The 20,051-nt window shown below is 38.4% G+C and overlaps 1 protein-coding gene across 3 annotated transcripts in view; it reads right to left on the bottom strand.

Annotated features, from left to right (window-relative positions):
* Positions 1-19,586, bottom strand: part of RTKN2 (rhotekin 2) — a 112,397-nt gene extending 92,811 nt beyond the window's left edge. The window contains exons 1-2 of one of the 3 annotated variants that reach the window (XM_010857411.1): positions 19,315-19,586; positions 10,978-11,174 (exon numbers count right to left, since the gene is read on the bottom strand). In XM_010857411.1, coding sequence (XP_010855713.1) covers positions 10,978-11,174; positions 19,315-19,374 — 257 coding nt within the window. In that variant the 5' untranslated portion in view covers positions 19,375-19,586. Of the gene's footprint in view, positions 1-10,977; positions 11,175-14,550; positions 14,581-19,314 lie in introns of those variants that run through there. The other 2 variants (XM_010857413.1, XM_010857412.1) reach the window with 2 other exon arrangements.
* Positions 19,587-20,051: the final 465 nt, after the last annotated feature.

The raw sequence follows: 20,051 nt of genomic DNA, 5'->3' as shown, positions 1-20,051 counted from the left end.
TTTCAGAATTTTCCACAGTTTGTTGTGATCCACACAGTCAAAGGCTTTGGCATAGTCAATAAAGCAGTAATAGATGTTTTTCTGGAACTCTCTTGCTTTTTCCATGATCCAGCAGATGTTGGCAATTTGATCTCTGGTTCCTCTGCCTTTCCTAAAACCAGCTTGAACATGAGGAAGTTCACGGTTCACGTATTGCTGAAGCCTGGCTTGGAGAATTTTGAGCATTACTTTACTAGCGTGTGAGATGAGTGCAATTGTGTGGTAGTTTGAGCATTCTTTGGCATTGCCTTTCTTTGGGATTGGAATGAAAACTGACCTTTTCCAGTCCTGTGGCCACTGCTGAGTTTTCCAAATTTGCTGGCATATTGAGTGCAGCACTTTCACAGCATCATCTCTCAGGATTTGAAAGAGCTCAACTGGAATTCCATCACCTCCACTAGCTTTGTTCGTAGTGATGCTTTCTAAGGTCCACTTGACTTCACTTGAATTCCAGGATGTCTGGCTCTAGGTGAGTGATCACACCATTGTGATTATCTTTGTTGTGAAGATCTTTTTTGTACAGTTCTTCTGTGTATTCTTGCCACCTCTTCTTAATATCTTCTGCTTCTATTATGTCCATACCATTTCTGTCCTTTATTGACCTCATCTTTGCATGAACTGTTCCCTTAGTATCTCTAATTTTCTTGAAGAGACCTCTAGTCTTTCCCATTCTATTGTTTTCCTCTATTTCTTTGCACTAACCACTGAGGAAGGCTTTCTTATCTCTTCTTGCTATTCTTTGGAACTCTGCATTCAAATGGGTGTATCTCTCCTTTTCTCCTTTACTTTTCACTTCTCTTCTCTTCACAGCTATTTCTAAGGCCTCCTCAGACAGCCATTTTGCTTTTTTGCATTTCTTTTTCCTGGAGATGGTTTTGATCCTTGTCTCCTGTACAATGTCACAAACCTCTGTCCATAGTTCATCAGGCACTCTGTCTATCGGATCTAATCCCTTGAATCTATTTCTCACTTCCACTGTATAATCATAAGGGATTTGATTTAGACCATGTCTGAATGGTCTAGTGGTTTTCCCTACTTTCCTCAATTTAAGTCTGAATTTCGCAATAAGGAGTTCATGATCTGAGCCACAGTCAGCTCCCAGTCTTGTTTTTACTGACTGTACAGAGTTTCTCCATTTTGGCTGCAAAGAATATAATCCATCTGATTTTGGTGTTGACCATCTGGTGATGTCCATGTGTAGAGTCTTCTCTTGTGTTGTTGGAAGAGGGTGTTTGTTATAACCAGTGCATTCTTTTGGCAAAACTCTATTAGCCTTTGCTCTGCTTCCTTCTGTACTCCAAGGCCAAATTTGCCTGTTACTCCAGGTGTTTCTTGACTTCCTACTTTGGCATTCCACTCCCCTATAATGAAAAGGACATCTTTTTCAGGTGTTAGTTCTAGAAGGTCTTGTAGGTCTTCACAAACCATTCAACTTCCAGCCTGAACTTTGTACTTTGATTAAAATAAATTCAACTTCAAAAATCTGTAAGACAGTCATGAAAGCTGACCACATGAAGTCAGAGAGAAAATGTCAAAGCATTTTGTAAAGTAGGAAAAAATAAAAATTTATCTGATCAAGATGCAATGTTAAGAGTAACTCATATCCGAGAAAGTCTCCCAGAGAAAACAATTTAAAATATGGACAAACTATTTAAAACACAACTAGGAATAAATTGGACAGAGAAGGAAGTGGCACCATGGTATATTCATACAGAGAAATACTTATCAATAAAAAGGAACAATACATGCTAGTTACTGAAGAGTCTCACTGATGTATGCTAGTTAGTGAAGAATCTCAAAAATATTATGCTAATGAAAAAAACAGGGTACACACTGGAAAAATTCTATTTATATTAATTTCTAGAGGCAAAATTAAGGCAAAATCTATGGTGAAAAAAAGAAAAAGAACAGTGTTTGCCTCTTCAAGTGGGAACAGAGGCAGGTACTACTCATCCAGCATTGAGGAAAAACAAACAAAGCATATACAGAAAGCATAGTTTATTCAAAGAGGGATAAAAGGCAACACCAAACTGACAGAAGTAATGAATGGCTGTTTATGAAACTGATAACATAAAACACAGAGAGAGAGAGCTATTTTAAGTAACTTTTAAACTTTTAACCTTTTATCCACAAGAATGTATATATATTTGTATGTATACACACACACATATGCAAAAAAAGAACTTTCATCATAAAAAATAATCTGAACTGATAGATGAATAGATATAAGACAAAGCAAATATAGTAAAATATTAATTGCAGAGTCTAGGTTGCAGATATATCAGTCTTCACAGTATAATTCTTTCAACTTTTATGTACACTGTAAAGTTTTAATAATTCCTATGGTCAGAAAAGAACTACAAGGACATCTTGAACTTGCTCAGATGGATTTATATCAGCAATCATGCTGGTATTATAATTATGAAACTGTTTTATATAATCATAGTATAAAACAAATATATATACAAATCAAATAAGGAAATATATTGCTGTTTCTTAGGAATTAAGATATTTAGTATAAGAAAAAGAGATACAAAGTAATTCAAAAAACTTATAAATATCAATATAAACTCATCAGTTTTTAAGTCTTTCCCATAGTTATACCATTTTCAAGGCCTAAAATTAGCAATCCCAATAAAAGTGAGCATACCTAATGCTCATATCTTGGTTTAAAATCACCACTGACACTTAAAGCAGATCAAGATTCATTAAAGAAATGGCAGACTCTAGGTCTAATGCACAGAAAATACAAGGCAAACCTGGGTCTCCTTTTGTGCCAGAAAGTAAGACAGTTTCTAATGACTAATAGAGAGACAAGTCAAAAGGACAAAGAAGCCAGTTTAAAGGACCTTCCATTGAACAAAATTGGGACAATTTAATCTATAAAAAAGATTAATGAATATAAATGAAAATAACACACTGGATTAAAAACCCCCACAAATCTATGGAGACAGAAAGAAGAGGAATGCCCTTCCTTACAAAAGAATATTAGCCAAAAGTTATAGGAAAACAGAGTATTATTAATAGATAATGACTGTCTTGTAAAGTCCTAATAATTTAGGCAAGGATCATAAATGGATATAATCATTAAATGAAAGCTTGTTGGATAACAGAATATTCTCCCAGCTACAATGTAACAGCCCAAAGATTACTTATGAATCATGAAGGGAAAGCTATTATAGTATCACAGAGGAGAAATGTGGCAACTGCTATTTAAACCAAGCAATCAAACTCAACATTATTTAAAGCAGTAAAAACCAGTATCATATTGTTACACATTGCAGAATATACAGTATCCAATCTCACTTAGAAAAATTATTGAAAAATACGTTTAATCAGAATCTGACTAAGATCCAACTTTCAGTTACAGCAAAAAATGAGAAAAAGTTCAGTAATACCATAAACAATGAACTGACAGGAATTGGGGGATGCAACCCCAAAATACGCCAAAATGGCATACTATTTTGAATTAAAGTTACCTAAGAAATAGTTCATGCAAGAACACCCTAACCCTCCTTTGTTCCCCTGAAAGCAGGAAACAAGGCTCCTATGGGAAGATCTCCTCCCTGTGCTGGAGGATGGAGGCATCCTTATTGCCAGAGACACATAGTTTGGGGCAGAGAAGCTATATATGCAAATTTCATTACTTCTTCATTAATTTGCTACTCTAAGCTCAAATCTCTTTGTTTTCTCAAATCCTCACAAATAATTTACTCTTTGTCCAAAAAGGTATATAAAATAAACAACCTGCTTTGGTCAATTTTTGAATCTTTTAGTTATGTTCAGTTTAGTTCAGTCTCTCAGTCATGTCCGATTCTTGGCGACCCACAAACCGCAGCACGCCAGGCCTCCCTGTCCATCACCAACTCCCGGAGTCCACCCAAACCTATGTCCATCGAGTTGGTGATGCCATCCAACCATCTCATCCTCTGCCGTCCCCTTCTCCTCCTGCCTTCAATCTTTCCCAGCATCAGGGTCTTTTCAAATGAGTCAGCTCTTCTCATTAGGTGGCCAAAGTATTGGAGTTTCAGCTTCAACATCACGCCCTCCAATAAACACCCAGGACCGATCTCCTTTAGGATGGACAGGTTGGATTTCCTTGCAGTCCAAGGGACTCTCAAGAGTCTTCTCCAACACCACAGTTTAAAAGCATCAATTCGCTGGCGCTCAGCTTTCTTTATAGTCCAACTGTCTCATCCATACATGACCACTGGAAAAACCATAGCCTTGACTAGAGATGTCTCTGCTTTTTAATATGCTATCTAGGTTGGTCATAACTTTCCTTCCAAGGAGTAAGCGTCTTTTAATTTCATGGCTGCAATCACCATCTGCAGTGATTTTGGAGCCCCCAAAAATAAAGTCAGCCATTGTTTCCACTGTTTCCCCATCTATTTGCCATGAAGTGATGAGACAAGATGCCATGATCTTACTTTTCTGAATGCTGAGCTTTAAGCCAACTTTTTCACTCTCCTCTTTCACCTTCATCAAAAGGCTCTTTAGTTCTTCTTCACTTTCTGCCATAAGGGTGGTGTCATCTGCATATCTGAGGTTATTGATATTTCTCCCAACAATCTTGATTCCAGCTTGTGCTTCCTCCAGCCCAGCGTTTCTCATGATGTACTCTGCATATGAGTTAAGTAAGTAGGGTGACAATATACAGCCTTGATGTACTCCTTTTCCTATTTGGAACCAGTCTGTTGTTCCATGTCCAGTTCTAACTGTTGCTTCCTGACCTGCATACAGGTTTCTCAAGAGGCAGGTCAGGTGGTCTGGTATGGGACCACCATATATACAAAATTAAATTTGTTTTTCTTTTACTAATCTGTCTTGTATTAGACCAGTCAAAAGAAATCAGAGGGGCAAATGGAAAAATTTGTACAGACAAATATAAAATGCAGAATATTTTTAGAGGATATTTTTTAAAGTCTAGAATCTTCAAAGCATCAATGACAAGTAGTTTTTAGAAAATGGTAAAATGATAAAAGAAACTAAAGAGACATAATCAAATGAATCTTGATTGAATTCTTGTTTGAGAAAAGCAATTATAAAGAATTTTCTTTTGACAACCAGGATAAACTGAATATTGACTGAATATTAGTTGATTATTATGGAATTCCTGTCAGTATTTTACATATGATAATCGTACTTTGGTTATGTAGGAAAATGTTCTTGTTTTTAGATGATACATGCTGAACTATTGAAATATACATCCCATGTTGTCTGCAACTTATTTTCAAATGCTTAAACACAGACAAAGAAAAATGTGTGTGTGTGCATATGCATGCATGTGTTGTGTGAGCGAAAAATAAAAATATGCATGTGTGCACATGCAGGCATGCAAGTGTATATGAGTACAAAGATAAAGACGGAGAAAGAGCGAACGTATTTGGCAAACTTCCAGGTGGAGAATAAAGATGATGTCTATCATACTATTCTTATAAGTTTTTACATCTGAAATTTCACAATAAAAAATTGATTTTAAAAAAGTTAACAAAGTAGAGAATAAAAAAGGACAATCGAGAACATGGCAAGCATAGAGGCCAACAAAAACATTAAGAACCTAAGAACAAGGAATAAAGTTTCAAGAAGAATAAGAAGTAACTGCCATACAATTAACAATTATTCAATTATAAGCCCTATTTGTTCGTCATACACATGGAAGGGAGAATGACACAAAACATTATGAAGCACAAGTTAAACTGTTCCTAAATAATTACACGGCACTATTAGGTGTTCTGGGGGATACAAAGGTGAAAGAGAAAAGAATCAACATCAGGTGAATTGCCTTCAAGCTCTAGGCATCATTTCTATTTCACCAGTAAGTATGAACCAGACATTGTCCCTGTCTCCGAAAGTTTATCATGTAATTGAAAATACATATTCCAAAGAGAATATAGTATGTTACAGTGAGATATTCATGGCTCAAATGTTACTAGAACTAAGAGGAAGCAAATAATCATTTTTTGAATCCTTACTGTGAGCATAAGTAAGAAATTATCTTTTTCTGAACTCACTTATGAAGGAAACTTTGATGATGCAAGTAAGGTATGGCAGAGCAAAAAAGGTCTATAAAATGGAAACAGAAGATAGGACACTTCAGTATAAACAAAAGCAGGGGCAGGAAAATTCAAAATCCATTTCGGGGATACAGACCAAGCATTTGGCTGAAATAAATTTGCAAAGTAGAAATTAACAAACTAATTTGTAAACTATTATGGAAGTAGTTTGAGATCAGACCACAAATGCAGTGTCTATCTAAAGAATTTTAGTAAATGGAAACCATTAGCTGTCTTTAAGAAGTGAACCAATATAAGCAATTCTTTATGGCTATACAGGCTTCCCAGGTGGCACAATGTTAAAGAATCCACCTGATAACGCAGGACACGTAAGAGATACAGGTTTGATCCCTGGGTTGGGAAGATCCCCTGGAGTAGGAAATGGCAACCCACTCCAGTATTTGCCTGGAAAATTCCACAGACAGAGGAGTCAGGCATAAGGGTCAGAACAGTGCAATGAACTAGGCACAATTCACATTGCACGCATATGTGTGTGTGTGTGCGCGCATACAGGAAAAGGTGGTGAGTTTGACTCACCAATTAAACAACTAGCATATCGACAGACTGCTATAAACAAGCAATCCTATCCTCTAAACTAATGTCGTAAGCTGTCCACACTCTACCTCTCACCCCTACTACTACTGTCTACTCAACCTAGAAAGCTTTCTATATTTCACTTTTTTGGGGGGTGGGGGGCTGCACTGGTTCTTCATTGCTGTGCGCAGGCTTCCTCTAGAGTGGCAAGTGGGGGCTACACTTCATTGAGGTACATGGGCTTTTCATTCTGGCGACTTCTCTTGTTGCAGAGCACAGGCTCTAGGGCTCACAGACTTCAGGTATTGTGGGTTCCTGGGCTCTAGAGCACAGGCTCAGTAGCTGTGACACATGGGCTCAGTCGCTCTGAAGCATGTGGGATCTCCCCAAACCAGGGATTAAACCCATATCCCCTGCACAGGCAGGTCGATTCTTAACCAGGTAAGTCCCTTCACTTTTTCCTGAGTCACTCTGACTCTACTATGAATTTTACACAAACCTAAACATTTTTTGCATATCTAGATGTAAAAAATGGATAATATACCAGAAGTTAAAGAGAACAAGGCTTCTGTTACATTATTAGAATATTATAGTAAGGGAACATTTAACCCTTTATCAATATTTCCAGGTGGTTAAAAACAGAGCTAATGATATAACTATATCACAGATTTATCAAGTAGGGTTCCTCAACTAAACCAGAAAATGACTACTATTTTCTCAGTTCTCCCAAGAACGGTACCAAACTAGCACTGTTCCCCATATACAGACGTTAAGTCATTGTATAGAATGCATGTCTTGGAGCATCAGGGCTTGTTTCTTGAAATCTCAGTTAACCAGACTATAAAATGAAGCAAGACTATTTGTTTACTTATAAGACAATGCCTAATAAATTAAGAAATAACTGAAACTGTTTGCAGAATGCTTGTTTCTGTGTAGAGAGCACCTCGCGTGAATATCAGAAAAATCCAAAACTCATGTATTAGTTTTTATAAAACTCTCATCAAAAGTTACTTATTTGATCACTTCATCTGTCTGTTCTTAAATTTGTTGTTCAGTTGCTCAGTCGTATCCAACTCTTTGTTCTTAAATATTTTCCTTAAAAATTGATTATTTCATTATTTTGTCTCACCATCGTTTTCAATAGTCTGCCAGATAACCTTCCCAAAAACCCATTTTATCATACCTCTTTCTTGTTGAAAATAAAATGATAAAAGATAAGCAAACAATGAACTAAACATAAAGCCTTCAAATAACTTACTAGAGTAGCTTGGGGTAGTACAGAGTACATGGCTTCTTTGGGGAGGGTGAAGTTTTCTCTGGCATTTAAGTCATTTGGGTTCACGTCCCAAACAGAGAGACACTACTGGGTGCCCTTTGAAACAGTTGCTTAGTATTTCTAAGTCCCTATCCCAAATCTTCAATAAAGTAGTTTATACCTTTCTCAGCTTGTGATGTGGTATTTATAAACGCCCTGGCACACAATATGCCAGCTAGAAAGACTATCAGGAAATAACAATTAAATTTCTATCATTGTAAACTTTCTTGACTCTTTGCTATCCACATCCTTTCCCACTTTGGCTTGATCTTCAGCTTCATCCAAACACATCTTTTCACTGCAATTGAATAATTCATGCTCATCTTTCATCCCAAACTTTTGAGATTTTTCTTTCTTAGAATCCTGCTTTCCTCCTACTCAACAAACCAAACTCTATCTACCCAATTCTTCCATTAGACCTTCCTTAACTATACCATTTTATAGTGATTTAACTCTTCTTTGAAAAACTCTAGATGTAGTCCATTAATTTTTTGACATTTTATCATAAAATTTTAGAGAAGGTAGACTAGTGTTAGGCAGTAGGCTCATTAAAGTGCTATTTAAGTTCTGGCAGCAAAGTAAAACTGGAATACTTTTCTACCTGAAGACCACCAAAACGAAGAAAGGTACAGACTGCTGAGTCTCTGAAGGTAAAGTATTTGACTGCTGAATATACAAATATACTCATACTTTGACAAATTCTGTTCTTTGAATTTGAATTCACTAGCACAATATTTAGTAAATGTTCTACAAGTAGTAGATATTTGATAAATACTGGAGTGATTAATCAAATGCCATAATTTACATAACTTTCTTGAAGGAACTAAAAAAAAAACTATCATGGGATTCTTTTTTATCTTTAGGCTCTTTTATGTAATAAGAAAGTGAGTACTGTAATTTTCAGGTACATTTGATCAGTGACCTCGGGTTATATGTGCACATAACAAAAAGAAGTTGTAAACAAAATAATTCATACAGAATATTCAGATTTTTAAAGAAATAATAATTAACAGATGCAATGTTTCTATATGAGTGATAAACAAATATAAATGTTGAAATATAAAAGAAATATACCATCAAAGCTATTTTTATCAAAGATAATAAGTAAAGAAACTGAAGGTTGTACACATTTTCAGGTGAGAGTTCCAGATATTTTTTCTTATCTTTGTTATATAAATCCAACAGGGATTAAGACAATTTAACATTTTTACAAATCAGCAACTTCAGGAAAGCTGTACTGTCAAATTAATAAAACGGCCAGTTCACAAATCATCGTAAATATTTAAGAACATAAATATGAAGGGCAGATGTCATTCCCAGAGAACATTCTATGTAATTGTGAGTGATGACAAATACTGAGTGTTTAGTCCCACATTATATACTTAAACCGGCTTCCCAGGTGGCCCAGTGGTAAAGAAGATGTGAGAGCCACAGGTTGAATCCCTAGGTCGGGAAGATCCTGTGGAGCAGGAAATGGCAACCCACTCCAGTATTTTTGCCTGGAAAATCCCATGGACAGAGGAGCCTGGCGGGCTACAGTCCATAGGGTCCCAAAGAATCGGACACAACTGAGCATGCCTATACTTAAAATCCAGTGCTTCTCAAACTTTCCCACTTAAACAATCCTCCTAAACAAAATATTGTTATAAATCCTCCTTGACAAGATATTGCTAGGAGAAGGAATATATACCCCCGTGAGTAGCATAATATAAAACTAAGCCACACTTCTAAATTTCTTACACTTTATCTTAAAAATTCATGCTACAAAAAGATATGCCATAGTTTTTCTTTGGCTTTGCCTGTCTTCTGACACATAATCATGTACTCTAAGTAATATATTTGGCCCATTTGGGAAGCACTGACTTACTATGGGTATCTGAAAAATATTTTCCTACATTATGATACTGGAATAATTTCATTTTATAATGCCAGGGATAAATAATAGTGAAAATTATTTGACATATTATGAATACTAATTATATAAAAGGTGTTTTTAGGTTTTTAATATATATCTTAATTTTCAAAATGTAAATATTATGTCAACTGTAGAAAAGAAATTTTTCTTTACTACAGAAATTAAACAGAGATTAAACAGCTATCCCAAGGGAATAAAGCTAATAAATACTAGCCACTTTGTACACAAGTGTTTATTATATGATTTCATCAATATTCTATTTTTACAGAAACTCTTTCTCTGATGTGTGACTTTACCTTACTTTTCAAGAATTTCATGGAGGAGTACTGTGAACATCCAAATCAATGGCCACTAATGTCTAAAAAGAAACTTTTAACTAGTGCTATAGCTTTAACAATGATTAACCATGGATAATGTAAAACCATTTATATGATAAAGGAAGCCAGTATCTAGTCACTGAGTCAATTCTAAGGTCCAAATAAAACCTGGCACTGTAAAAGGCAGCACAAATCGACAGAGAGAACAAGGACCAGGAGTTACTTAGCAAATCATAAGTAACCTCTCATTAGCTTCTGTCACTAGTTAAAATATGAGTTGAGTGACTTGCTTCACTAGAATTTACACTCACCATACAAAAGGAATGTGCGTGCTGATTTTTAAGTTCCCTCCCGTTGATATCTTTAATTCTATTCATAGCTTTAATTTTGTTGCCCACTCATTTCAACTTCTATACCTAAGTTTCCCTTTCTCTCAGATAGTACCTTTTTAACAGTTTAAGTAATTAGCTTTTAAAAATTTACATTTGTACACATTAATACTCTAGTATCAATCTTGATCCTTCTCAAAATATTTCCTCACTCCTTGCTTCTTAACCACTTCATTTTACAACCTTAAAGTAATGAAAACAATAAAACTGCCCAGTAAAAACTGCTGCCTTAATAGTACGTTTACTCTGAGCCCTACTGTCAAAACATTTATGATACTAGAGGCTACTTCAGTATATTTTTTAAAAGCTTTGGTGATTTGACATTTAGATTAAATTTAAGGTTGAATCACACAGTGTTTTTAATGTAAATATTTAAGTACATTAAAAACCAAAGGTAAACAATGCCACTAACCATTTTCCAGCTTGATTTGCAATCTGCTCTTCTAACTTCTGCAGCTCCAATGTGTAAGCCATTATTCGAGCATTGCACACCATGAGATTCTTAACTGCCTGCAAAATCTGGCCTTTTTGAGTGCTCAAAGAAAGGAGTTTCCATATTCCTTCTCGTATTCGAATTTCCAAATCCATTTTTTCTTGAATGCTGCAGTTCTTAGAAAAGAGAGAGGGGGAAAAAAGCATTTTAAAAGGCAGCAAAACACAGAATAATATTTCTTTATATTCCTAAAAAATGAAACGTACTATCTAGTATTATAATTTTATAACATATCAGGAAAGTAATAAAGTTTAATATGTGATAGTATAAAAATTGTTAAATACGCTCTGCAAAATCTTAATTTCTTGCTTTATTAGGGAGCCTTTATAATCTACTAGAAAAACAGAACAGAAACAAAAGTGAGAAATACTACATATTTTTACTGTAATTGTACAAGGTTGAATAGTGCCCCCCAAACATTCTCGTCCTCCCAGAACCTCAGAATGGGACCTTATCTGGACAGTTTTGCAGATATAATTAGTTAAGATGAGGTCATACTAGGTTCATTTTGGCCCTAAATCCAATAACTATTGGCCTCATAGCAAAGTCAGACGGAGAAACAGAGGAACACACAGAGAACTCGATGTGAAGATGCAGGTAAAGACTGCAGTAATGAGTCTACAAGCCAAGGAACACCAATATTGCCAGCAACCATCAGAAGCTGGAAAAGGCAATGACAGATTCTTCTCTAGTCCCTTCAGCAGGAACATAGCCCTGCAGATACTTCTGGACTCCAGAACTACGACAGAAAAAATTTCTATTGTTTTAAGCCATTCAATTTTCGTACCTTGTTATGGCAACCTCAGGAAACTAACACAAAAATATAATAACCAAGGTGAAAAGTATAGCATATATATGTTTCATGTAAGTTGCACTGTGAAATGGCAAGATGTTAACTGATGATACTGAATTAACCAAGGAAAAACTTTCTAAAAGAACAGATGCTGAATAAAGGAACTAAGGTTTAGCAGCAGAGAGGTTAACAGGCTATTTGTTAGAGTAAGCAATGTAAATAAAATCTCAGAAGCAAGAGAATGAAAGCACCGTGCTAAGAAAATGTCAGGAGCTTTAGCTTCCTGGACCAGAGATTTAGAACATAGTTTTGTATACATTTATTTTAGTTTTAAGAGTCACCATGAAACTACTAAATTATTTTAGTTCTGAAAGTCTTTCTTTCATTCTGTACAATGATCTTATAACATCCTGGCTCTAAAAGCAAGTTTCAGATATAACATCAAAATTCTATAAATTGATATGTACTCTTCTGATTTAATTCAGTGACTTTAAAAAAAATTATAAATCGCTAGATACTCTTTGTTATTTTGTTGTTTAGTTGCTAAGTTGTTACTTTTTACTATCCTACAAACATGTGTTAATGCTTCAGTATGTCTACTTCTAAAAACAGATCGCCCTGGTTTCTGTGGTTAAAAAAAAAGAATGCTATAATTTACTTTTTAAATGAAATAAAATCTGTATCAAAAATATGAATGAATCTAATAACAGAAGTTTCAGATACTGAAAAGACAATCTTTTTAAAAAGCAGAAAAGTTAGAGCAATAGTCTATGAAGATTCAGTTCAGTTCAGTCACTCAGTCATGTCCAACTCCTTGCGACCCCATGAATCGCAGCACGCACCAACTCCTGGAGTTTACCCAAACTCATGTCCATAGAGTCGGTGATGCCGTCCAGCCATCTCATCCTCTGTGGTCCCCCCTTCTCCTTCTGCCCCCAATCCCTCCCAGCATCAAGGTCTTTTCCAATGAGTCAACTCTTCACATGAGGTGGCCAAAGTATTGGAGTTTCAGCTTTAGCATCAGTCCTTCCAATGTTAACTGCTGATACTGAATTAACCAAGGAAAAACTTTCTAAAAGACTGATCTCCTTTAGAATGGACTGGTTGGATCTCCCTGCAGTCCAAGGGACTCTCAAGAGTCTTCTCCAACACCACAGTTCAACCCATCAATTCTTCAGCACTCAGCTTTCTTTATAGTCCAACTCTCACATCCATACATGACCACTGGAAAACCCATAGCCTTGACTAGACGGACCTTTGTTGGTAAAGTAGTATCTCTGCTTTTGAATATGCTGTCTAGGTTGCTCATAAGTTTCCTTCCAAGGAGTAAGCGTCTTTTAATTTCATGGCTGCAATCACCATCTGCAGTGATTTTGGAGCCCAAAAAAGTAAAGTCTGACACTGTTTCCACTGTTTCCCCATCTATTTGCCATGAAGTAATGGGACCAGATGCCATGATTTTAGTTTTCTAAATGTTGAGCTTTAAGCCAACTTTTTCACTCTCCTCTTTCACTTTCATCAAGAGGCTTTTTAGTTTCTCTTCACTTTCTGCCATGAGGGTGGTATCATCTGCATATCTGAGGTTATCGATATTTCTCCCGGCAATCTTGATTCCAGCTTGTGCTTCTTCCAGCCCAGCGTTTCTCATGATGTACTTTGCATATGAAGATTACTCGAAAAGAAAAACTGCAGATGATTTAACTTGACTATCCAAATCCAGCAAATGTACTATTCACATGCAGAAACAGACTTGTTTAATTATGTTCTGTAATTACATCATGTAATCACTGTATAAAAACCTTCTTTTGTAGCATAACTCAAAACTGATGTACTATATAAATGTAGTCATTTGCTACTTTTCCTTCTTTACACGTGACTGAATTTCAACAACTCCATCTCATCTTTTTATGACTTGTGAGTCCCAAAGTAAATTCCTTTTTAATGTAATTAGTAATTAATTATAAGAGTTATCTGTGTGACCCACATGTCTATAGAAATAAACTCTGGCAGGCAGGTTAGTATTGGAGAGCGCACTTACAGAGCAACTTGAAACTGGGATGAAAAACTACCCCACAACTCAAATATAAACAAGTACCATCTGGTGCCATTAAATTCAAGTTTGCTTTTTAAACAGTAGAATGAGGCAGCCAGTTGAACTAGCACAGTCATTCTTAAAGCTGCCTACACATTAGAATCACCTCAGGCAAAGAAAAACAAACAATTAGGATTTTTGGAAGTGGAACCTGCACATTTTTTGTTTTTTAAAATTCCTTTGGTGACTCAGTGCACAGTTCAGGTAGAGAACCAGCGCTGGACTGTTTGATATTCCCCAGCAATCTGGGAAATTGCAGAAACCTTAAGGAACCAGCAGGTGGCCACAAAAACACTAAGCAATTGGTTTCTAAGGTTTCTATCCTGTAAATGAAGATTGTCTCTCTTCATCAATTATTGATCAAGACTTCATAAAACTGGAGAGGCTTGGGATAGAGTGGAGAAAGGAAATGTACAGTCAGGGCTTAAAAAAATTTTATAGTATTTGTAGGATTAAAAGTTCATTAAAGAAATGAGATACAGCTGGCAGATATTAGAATTCTAATGCGAAGGACAACTCATTGGAAAAGACCCTAATGCCTGGAAAGATTGAAGGCGGGAGGAGAAAGGGACAACAGAGGATGAGATAGCTGGATGGCATCACCGACTCGATGGACACGAGTTTGACCAAGCTTCGGGAGTTGGGTGATGGACAGGGAAGTCTGGCATGCTGCAGTCCATGAGGTCTCAGAGTCGGACATGACTGAGCGACTGAACTGAACTGATCCTTTAGATCAGACTTCCCAGTGGCTCAGTGATAAACAGCCTGCCAATGCAGGAAACGCAAGTTCGACCCCCCGGGTCAGGAAGATCACCTGAAAAAAGAAATGGCAAACCATTTCAGTATTCTTGCCTGGAAAATCCCATGGACAGAGGAGCTTGGAGGACTACATACAGTCCATGGGGTCGCAAAGAGTCACAACTGAGTTACTGAGCACACACATCCTTTAGGAGGCGGGGGCGGGGGGGGGGGGACGCTAACTATAGTTAACCTAGTGCCTATTTTTGTAAATAAAGTTGTACTGGCGCACAGTCACGCCCATTTCTATTGTCTGTGGCTACTTTCAAACTGCAAAGGCAGAACTGAATAATTTCAAGAGAGACTACGTGGCCCACAAAGCTGAAAATATTTACCATGTGTCCCTTTACAGAAGTGGTTTGCTGATCCCTAACCCAGCCAAATTAACATACATAGTGAACTGTGACCTTACCTCCCTTACTCTACAGTGAGTGGATGTGGATCTTGGAGGGCTGATACAAGTGGGATAAATTAAGCGTATTTTTTTTTTCTGGAGAATCCCAGGGACGAGGGAGCCTGGTGGGCTGCCGTCTATGGGGTCACACAGAGTTGGACACGACTGAAGTGACTTAGCATAGCATAGCATAGTTGATTTAAAATGTTGTGTTAGCTTCTGTTTTTAATGTATTCATGGAGAAACAAAAGGACCAGTTTTGTGTTCTTCATGCAAGTTCTCTTACTGTAGTATATACTATATGATCTCTGGGTCAAGAAGATCCCCTGGAGAAGGAAATGTCAACGCACTCCAGTATTCTGGCCTGGGAAATCCCATGGACAGGGGAGCCTGGTGGGCTATAGCCCATGGGATTACAAGAGTCGGACATGACTTAGCGACTAAACCACCACTACCAGACTAGAATGTACAGTACACATCTATGCTTTATATACAGAGAAAACATCTCTGGTCAAGGAAACTACTCTAACCAAGAAAAGCTTCATGGAGTCAAAGGACTTGGTTTTAGTTAAGAAGGGGTACAAAGCGCTCCAAGGCTAGGAGTGATGTCTAGTGCCAACCACAGTGAGAACAGTGATTGTGTAATGACATAAGCATTCGATGGTGATGCTTACTGACCTCAGAGAGGAAGAGTAGGCAACTAAAATCATATTGGCAGAGTCAAGACCGACTAGGACACATGACAAAAGCATGTCTCTAAATAAGGGCTTGCTATCGAGTCAAACAGAAGCCTTATCTTGTAGGTTTTTAAAGTTAGGTTGATAAGACTAACCGGCTAGAGCAAGGCTAAGAAGGAAATTGATGACTTAAATGTGAAAACTTAGATAATGTAGGAAACAGAAATATACTAAATTTTAAGAGCTAGAATGGCACACAAAGGAAGAACAAAGAAAATGCCAGAGCGGTGGAATCAAGCACTGACTAAAAAAAAGAAAAAGAAAAACGAAGCTGGCAGCTGGTAAAAAAAAAAAAAAAACTGCATGAATCCAGATAGAACCTACACCCACCTAATGCATATAGTTAAACCATGTTAACCGAGAGACTACAATGAAAAAGACTCCAAAATGGCATATACAGATACATTCTTTCCCAAAGAAACTGTGTGTATTTTAAGAATTGTTTATGTACAGAGAAAAGTCTGGAAATTGTTAACAATGCTCATTCTGGGGAATGGAACTAGAGGAAGAGTTCATAAACTCATGTTTCTATGATTACTTTTCTGCAATGAGAAAGTATGCCTTGAATTTTAATTTTTATAAAGACTGCAAAAGCTTAAACATTTATAAGAAAAGGTAGGTGGCTGTTCCAACTATTCGGATAAATGGGACAAAGGTAGTAACAAAACCAGTCATCTTTCAAGCATGTATGAGTGCTAGGTACTGTTAAGTGGAGTCGCTCAGTCGTGTCCAACTCTTTGCGATCCCATGGAGTGTAGCCTACCAGGCTCCTCCATCCGTCCATGGAATTTTCCAGGCAAGAGTACTGGAGTGGGTTGCCATTTCCTTCTCCAGGAGGATATTCCTGACCCAGGGATCGAACTGGGGTCTCCTGCATTGTAGGCAGACACTTTTACCATCTGAGCCACAAGGGGAAGTCCATTAAGTACTTTAAAGAGGTTCTCAAATTCCAACAACTCTCTAGAATAAGCAATTTTCCCATTCCGCAACTGCAGAAACTGCAACTTAGAAAAGACAGCAAACTTATGCAAGGTTCCACAACAAGCAGAATTGGATTTCACCTTAATCAGACTTCAAAGACAATATTCTATGCTGTGAGTAGTGACAGATAACTCTAACGTTCAAGTACAGAAGTTATACTAGTGAGTGATGATCTCAGAATCTTTGGGCCTATCTTATGGCAGGTTCATTAATATCAAAGGAAATACAAAAATTCAGTGTTAGTCAAGTATAAAATTTTTTTACTGACCCTCAATATTCCTGTTAGATTACAGCCTATTACTATTTGCAATTTTTCTCCACGATCCAAACAGAAGGAATTCCACAACTCAATTATCTTAATTTGTTGCTACCTATGAAATCATTAAGTATTGTACTTTCCTACATGTAAATAATCTCACCTTTATGTATATTTAAGTATTTCTTGTCATTCCACATACAACTTCTTTAATGACCTTATTCTCATCTCTTTTGTACCATTCCAAAATACTGCTGCTACACACAACTCAATAAGTACGCCTGATCAGCCCCACCAACACCTATGTGATAAATGCAAGAGCCTCAAGATACCACCAATTCACTAGAAATCAAATTTTAAAAAATAATTAGTACGATCGAAGTGAAACAGAGCAGGACCCTTAAGGTCCCTGCCCCCCACGTCCTCAGCTTGCCTTTTTTGCCTGTGAAACATCTTTAGCTTAACAATAAGTTTAATCAGAAAAGTAAGAAAATACAGAAGCAAAGAAAAGCTTGAAAACAGGACAAAACAATAATATCAATAATTTAGTTAGTAAGGAAAGTCAATGCCATTTAGTTCCTTCTCAAGGGCTATAGATAATATTCTAAGCCATATCCCATGAGCTGTCTTATGGATACTGAAACCCCAACCAGGCAGAACAAGCTGTCAATACAAGACCAGACAGTAGCCATTACAGAAGCCGCCATAACTCCAAGAATTGGTCTCAAAGAAATGAGAACAAACCTACCCTGGAAGTGAAGCTTAACTATTTAAAACAATCAAGATGCCACTGGTCAGACTACCAATGACAATTTCAAGATGACTGTCAAAGCTGACTGTGCTATTTCTGCATGCAGCCCCCTCCCTCTGCCTATAAAAGCTTTTGGCCACTTGTCACTGGGGTGAAGTCAGCCTTTGGATACGAGTCCGCCCTCCCCCAGGGCTTCTCTGGTGGCTCAGAGGTAAATAATCTGCCTTCCATTGCAGGAGACACAGGTTTGATCCCTGGGTCAGGAAGATCCCCTGAAGAAGGAAATACTAGAGTGGATACCGCTCTAGTATTCCTGCCTGAGAAATCCCATGGATGGAGGAGCCTGGTGGGCTACAGCCCATAGTGTCACAAAAGAGTGGAAGGACTGAGGGACTAAAGAACAACAACTGCCCTCCCCAACTCTTTGTTGGCCTCCAAAATGAAGTAAACTTTCCTTTCCACCAACCTTGCCTCTTTATTGGCTTTTAAGCAGTGAGCGACCCAGCTGGATACCAAATTTACAGTTTAAAAAAGGTACACAACGAGATAGAAAAAGAAACGCTGCATCGAAATGTTAGAAACTTTTTAAATGCTGCCATAAAGCAGTACAAATTACCGATAAAGCTACTGCACTCTCTGCAGAAAGACTAAATGTCATGCTTTAGTTTTCACACCATTATGAACACTTTCTAATAATTTTGTATCTGCTGAGGATTCTAAGATTTCCAGAAAAGAAAATCGGTTTCTAAGCAAAGATAATAGGTTGGACCATACGAAATTGCTAATATTCTACCAATTCTGATCTACAAAACTGGGAATTTCATATGGTTTAACCTACTTCAGAAATAGGTAAAACTGGAGGTTAAATTGGAAGTGGATATCCCATTCAAAGGCAGAGTTTTCTTTCAAGCCCCATCTTTTAAGTATTCTTTAAAGGTTGAGAGTGGAAAGTATAATCTTTCAATAAATGCCAAGAAATAATAAAAGAATCCACTAGCAGACCAACTGTTTCTCAAGTTCAGATGTTCCAGTTTGCTTCTCCATTCCGCCCCACAGCATCTACAGTAACTATGCTTTACATCAAATCTAGTAACAAGCAAACTGTTCTCCACTGGCCTCGGGTGGGCTTCCGGAAAATCCTGGGGCTCCCAGTCCCCCGAGTCAGCCACACTTGCAAAAAGACAAGGTCCCAATCCTGGGAGGAGGGGTGAGGGGCAGGTGCGTCCAAAAGTCGCTTCCCGCTTCCAGGCCAGTTTCCTAAGAAACTGGGGGCGAGGGTGGGGAGGTCGGAATAGGGAGATCTCCAGGGTCCACTAGGGCCCCCAAAGTGCAGTCGCCTACTTTTTCCTTTTGTTTCTGACCTCGGCTGAATAGAGACGCGGACTGGGGCTTTTCCCGTCGTCCAGACAGAACAACCTCTTGAGGACCTGAAGCCGGGCCCCTCCCTCCCTCACCTGCTGGGCCGCAGCCCCCGCCGCGCGGAGTTCGTGTCCCCTCAGGAGGTGCCGCTCCATCTCCAGCGTCACAGCTAGGGCCGCCGGCACAACTCCGAAGCTAAGGTTTGAAAAGCCCGCCCCTGGCTGGAGCCGCGGAGGACGCCAACCGCCGCCACGTCTGTACCAAGTCCCAGCGCAGGGGAGGGGGCGAGGGGGTTGAGAGCCGCCGTGCGCGCACGCGCAGAGGGTACCCCGCGCAGCCCGTGTCTCAAGTTTGCCGAGACCCGAGTTCCCGGCGCCGGCTGGGAAGTAGGGAACAGCTGGCCCACTTAAGGGAGAGGTTGCGGTGTGGGCGGGCCTGGGACAGGAGTGGGCGGGGTCGTGGGGAAAGCAAAGCCCACTGAACGCACCTGACGGGAAGCCTGGTTTAGGCTGGTGGTCTTCGAGGCAAGCCTTTTGCGCCCGGAGCCTTCGGCCTGCATCTTACCCAAGGCCCGCCAGAGCTCTCAGGGTCGGCTGACCCAAGGCTGCAGTCCTTGGACTCCCACAGACAACCTCAATTCCAGAAAACCAAGTGACACTGCCCTCAGCGATCACTCTCTCAAACAACGCAGATTGTCACCCGAGGTCACTTAGAAACCACGGCCTTATTAATCAGGCTGGTGAGACGTCGTGACAGGCATTTCACAAGCCTTTTTCTTTTGTCCCCAATGTTTCTTTGTAATTCCAGATGCCCCTCCCCGCTGCTAAGTAGT

Source organism: Bison bison, unplaced genomic scaffold, assembly GCF_000754665.1.
Source record: "Bison bison bison isolate TAMUID 2011002044 unplaced genomic scaffold, Bison_UMD1.0 scf7180017864380, whole genome shotgun sequence".
NCBI lineage: Eukaryota > Metazoa > Chordata > Mammalia > Artiodactyla > Bovidae > Bison > Bison bison.
This window is presented reverse-complemented; position numbering and strand designations above follow the sequence as displayed.